The sequence below is a fragment of the Varanus komodoensis genome, unplaced genomic scaffold (genome assembly GCF_004798865.1).
Source record: "Varanus komodoensis strain SLA01 unplaced genomic scaffold, ASM479886v1 scaffold18_3, whole genome shotgun sequence".
NCBI classification, from domain to species: domain Eukaryota; kingdom Metazoa; phylum Chordata; class Lepidosauria; order Squamata; family Varanidae; genus Varanus; species Varanus komodoensis.
Genome location: NW_025335549.1, coordinates 2,661,755 through 2,666,551, shown reverse-complemented (window position 1 = coordinate 2,666,551; position 4,797 = coordinate 2,661,755). Strand labels below are relative to the sequence as shown.

Below are 4,797 nucleotides of genomic sequence, written 5' to 3'. Positions count from 1 at the left end.
GGAAGATCCTTAGCAGCCTCACAGGCGGTCAGTCAATGTACAGCTCAGCTTCCATTCTAACCACACAAAACTGGCTGATTTCAGAGCTGGGCTGGACTGACATACGCACCTTTGGACTGACTGCTGAGAGGCCTGGCTAGTTTAAACATGTCAGCACTGTCTGCACATGTGTATAGGGACCCATCTGTGGAAGGCACATGAAATCTGTCCTGGTTTCTGCTTTCGCCTTTTGCTTACTTCAGGTCTGAAAGGAGAGACATGCTTTAAAACACCCTCCCCAACAAAACTGGATTTAAAGGGAAATGTAGGCACGTTTCTGTAGTGCACCCCAAAGCTTTGCTTTTAGAGCGTGCACAAGTAAGATTAACTCTTCCGTACAGAAGCTCGCTTTGTCCTCACAGCATTACTAAGTTACTCATGCAGAGTTGCTGGGAAATGAACACCCCCGTCCATGAATGCTTTGATCTCGAGGAGCCCAAACTTACTTTTCAGGCCTCACTACAAGCAGTTCATGACAGATTATGAACTCGGGTGTCCAAAGTGAGAAGGGCCAATCCTTGATTAATATGACTTCAAAAAGGGGAGGGAGAAAGGATGCCCCATGCAGAGAGTAGCCGAATCAAGCACTAGGCTGGCCCAGTGGCTTGACGCTTCAGCAGCAGCACGCCAAAAGGGTGGTGTGTGGGACCCCTGCAGGCGGAAGATGCAGAACACGGACCATGCCCTGTTGGTCCCCAGATCCCTTGAGATACACTCTGAAGCAGCCGCATGCACCCTTCCTGGAATGCTCCTCCTTTCAGGGGGCCATTGCAGGTGATACATGGGTTGTGACAAGCACATCAGAATCTATCAGGCACATTGTGGAAGACAGATCTAAAAAGATAAGACGAGTGAGAAAGCTCCACCCCGCAAATCCTTACTCAAAACTTGGGGGGAACACAGATGGGGTGAGGAGCTGAGGCCCAAAGGAGAGGGTCCATAGTGCCACAGTGCAGCATCTACGTGGCGTGAAGAAGGTTCTGGGTTGTTTATTCAAAGCATAGGAAGGCTGCAGGTCTTGGAGCTCTGTTGAGAAAGCATCCAGCTCGGCAGAAGGCTGAAGGCTTTTCCAGAAGCCAACCTGCATGTTCGGGACCAGGGCCAAATTAGCACATGAAGCATCTTGCTTTACAGTTTCCACCTGGTGCCCTCCAGACGTGTTAGATGGCAACTCTCATCATTCCTGCCTGGGAATGATGGGAATTGCAGTCCCACATAACTGGAGAATACCAAGTTGGGCAAAGCGGCTTGCATGCCTTTGCCAACGACTCTAGTAAACCACAGGAGCACTGCTGGAAAAAAGGGAAGGGATGGAGACAGGATTCTTTTCTTTGCACGAGTAAGATTTGCAGCAAGGGGTCCTCTAGCCACACAGCAACCACTTTACACAGGATTATGCAGATGTAGCAGCAGAGATAGTTTCCCTTCCGTTTATAAGTAGACTTCAGCCTGGTTGTTGTTGTTGTTCGTCACAGCTGGAGATGGTTTGCTTTTCATTCCCTCTGTCCCACCTTTTGAGACATCGACAAACAGCAGCCGTGGAATCCAGAGGGCAATGAGGATTCTTTTGAACTCCTTCCGGAAATTCTGGTTGAGAAGGCCATAGATCACAGCATTGAGACAGCTGTTGAAGTAAGCCATAAAATAGCTCACCACAAAGAGCCACTCTGGTATCTGTGGTATGATTTTAGAAGGATTGATGGAGACTGCGAGACCAATAAAGTTGAGTGGCCCCCAGCACACAGCAAAGAGAACAAAAACCACAAACATGGTCAAGAAATTCCGGATGTCAGCCACTCTCACCTTCTGCCTGCCATCCTGCCTCACTCGGTGCTTGACCTGAATCACCAGGATCCAAATCCGCAGGTAGCAAAACGTCACGACGGCGAGCGGGAGGATGAAATGCACCACCACCACCACGATGGTGTATGACATGCTGGCTGTCTGAGCAAAAGTGCAGGAATAAATCCGACGGTCGTACTGCAGGGACCCCACGAAGAAGTTGGGCACGATCGCCACCAAAGTGAGCAGCCAGGTCAGGCAAAGGTAGCCACAGGTGTTCTTCAGGTTGAAGAGTTTGTCATATCGGAGGCTGTGGCAGATGTAGCAGTACCTGTTGATGGCAATAGCAGTGATGTTGAAAATGGAACCGATGACACTCAGGCCCATGAAGAAGCCACTGACCTGGCAATGGATGTGTCCCATTGTCCATTCGTTGTGAAAGATGGCGGTCAGGATGAGGGGGTACGGGTACACCGCAACCACGAGGTCCGCCACAGATAGGCTGACGACAAAGATATTACCTAGATGTTGAGAGAAGAACACCACAAGGAGGGTTAAACTATGTCTCTGCTGAACTGGGGGATGCTATGGATGCATAGGTAAGCCTTCTTGGGTGGGGTATAAATATAAAAAATAATGTAATACTAGGACCAAGAGATTCTGCACCCAGCCCTAATGCAAGCCATGGTATACTATTGTATCTTCAATTTGGATGCCAGGAAGTCCTTCCTGACAGTTAGGACCCCGAGGGTGTGGAATGGGCTTCCATGGGAGGTGGTTGAGGCCCCATCGGTGAGGGTGTTCAAAGACAAGCTGGACATGCACATGGTGGGCATGTCGTGAGCGGAGCCGGCTGGAGCCGGGGGTCAGACTAGATGGCCCAGGAGACCCCTTCTGACTCGCTCTGTTTCTATATTCTCATCAAGATGAGATGGCTATCATTACTTCATAAGCATAATTTTTTTTTCTCCTATTGTGATTTATCACTGCTGCTACTGAATCTGCACTCATGCTGGAGTTTCCCACAGCTGCTTTCCACTTTTTTGCTTTGAGAAATTTAAGTTCTGGACACTGACTCTGGCTACCTGGTTGTTATTAAATCTGTTTCTATTTATTCTTGCCTGCTGAAAACCGGGGCTGTGAGTTTTATTTGATTCAGTGCTTAAATGAATCAGTTGAAAACACACTGAAAACAAAAGAGGCCATTGCCACACCAATGGGCAGGATTTTGAAAAAGCCAGTGGAGCAGTCCTAACAGTTCTAGTACGCCATCTCAGAAAGAATTTGGGAGGCAGCTCTCCCCTTGCAGCAGGGATGCGCCCCCCGGGGTTTCCACAGATGTAACTGTACTTCATTTGGTGTTTCTTTTTAGAAGAATCAGTTGCAGGTGTCTGTCCTCCATCCCCAGCACAAATATGGCTCCTGCTTGGTTCCTAAACCCACTCAGGGTCTTCTCCCTTGGAGTAGATGTTCTACTTCCCTTTGTTGGTCAGTACAAGCCAAATGGATCCATTCCAAATATCTGAAAAGTTTTGCATGAAAATCCTTATTTTGCGATTACCTTGGTGCTATCAGCATGTGCGCACACACACCCTCGCACACACAAGCTCCCTCCCCTGAAGAACACCCTATGGGTGCTTGTAGAATGCGTTGTCCAGGGTTGCCAAGTGGCAGACTAGCAAAGATCAAAGGGGGCTCTTATGAATTCACCGGTAGTGCTACTCCGACCATTTGCAAATGCCTTTGCCATACCCAAGAGGATGTACCCATTTGGACCTCGTAAGCTCCTTGAAGAACAGAGACCTCCTGCAAACCACACATAACCAGCTCGGGGTCCTTTGAAGGAAGAGGGGGAGTGAATATTCCCTGAGGCTGACATTCTGACAACAGCAGGTGCCTTTGAAGGACAGATGGAGCTGTGAATGGTCAACATTTGCGACTTGCCAGTCAGAAATCTAATCTGCGGTTGTTTCACTGTTGGACTCCCTGCCAACTGAACTTTTCAGAATTCTAAGCAGGGAATCCATCACAGCACTAAGATAAATCCCCACTACTACAGGCGGTCAAGAAAAGCTGTGCGTAAAGTGAGATGTGCGTTCGAAATGTGAGCCCATCCATATAGAACAGGGCTAGGGCCTGTGAGAAGTTGGCAGCCTCCTGTACCCCAAGTGCCCTAGTCAGTATGGCTGTTGGCCAGGATCATGGGGGTTGTAGTCCAAAGCAGTCTTCTTATCCCTGATTTACAACCTGTTCACACAACCAAGGACTGATTGCTGCATCCCAGGTACAGCCCAAGGGAGTTTGCAGAAATATCCATGGCAGCACGCCACGTCCTGTGAACCCAGTGGGGGTGGCTGGCTGGATGCTGAGCTTAACAAGCCAGCTAAGAAACTCAACACATATCGCCAATATGGCACAGTGATAAGAGTGTTGGATTGCGACTCTGGAGATCTGGGTTCTGGCCTCTACTTAGCTCATCAAGCTTGCTGAGTGACTTTAGGCCAGTCACTCACTCTCAGACTGATCTACCTCATGGGGTTGCTGTGAGGATAAAATGGAGAGGAGGAGGAAGATGATGTAAGTGGCCTCTGGTTCCTTGCAGGATTTGGGGACTTGAAAAGGAGGCATTTCAGCAATGGGAACTGGAGGCAGCCGCATCACCTCGAACAAACCCAGTGCTGGTCTTGAGTGAATCAGCCAGCACAGCTATGCTACTAATAACCAGCTTGCCTCCTCTCCACCAGATTTTTCCGGTTTTTAGTCTTGCATTATTTTGACAGATGCACAAGGCAGGGGCGCGCGCAAGCTTGTGTGTGTGTGTGTGTGAATTATGATCTTTAAACAGCTGTCAATTAATCAGGCAGAGGAAATGCTGGATTCCAAAAAGACATCCAGAAACCAAGCCAACAAACAATTGCATATGCTTGTTTATATGTGCATTCTCTCTCTCTCTCTCTCTCTCTCTCTCTCTCTCTC

At 48.7% G+C, this 4,797-nt stretch overlaps 1 protein-coding gene across 1 annotated transcript in view; it reads right to left on the bottom strand.

The window, feature by feature from the left end:
* Window positions 1-1,470: 1,470 nt before the first annotated feature.
* Window positions 1,471-4,797, bottom strand: part of GPR50 (G protein-coupled receptor 50) — a 22,156-nt gene continuing 18,829 nt past the window's right edge. The window contains exon 2 of the mRNA XM_044427424.1: window positions 1,471-2,342. Coding sequence (XP_044283359.1) covers window positions 1,471-2,342 — 872 coding nt within the window. The remainder of the gene's footprint in view (window positions 2,343-4,797) is intronic.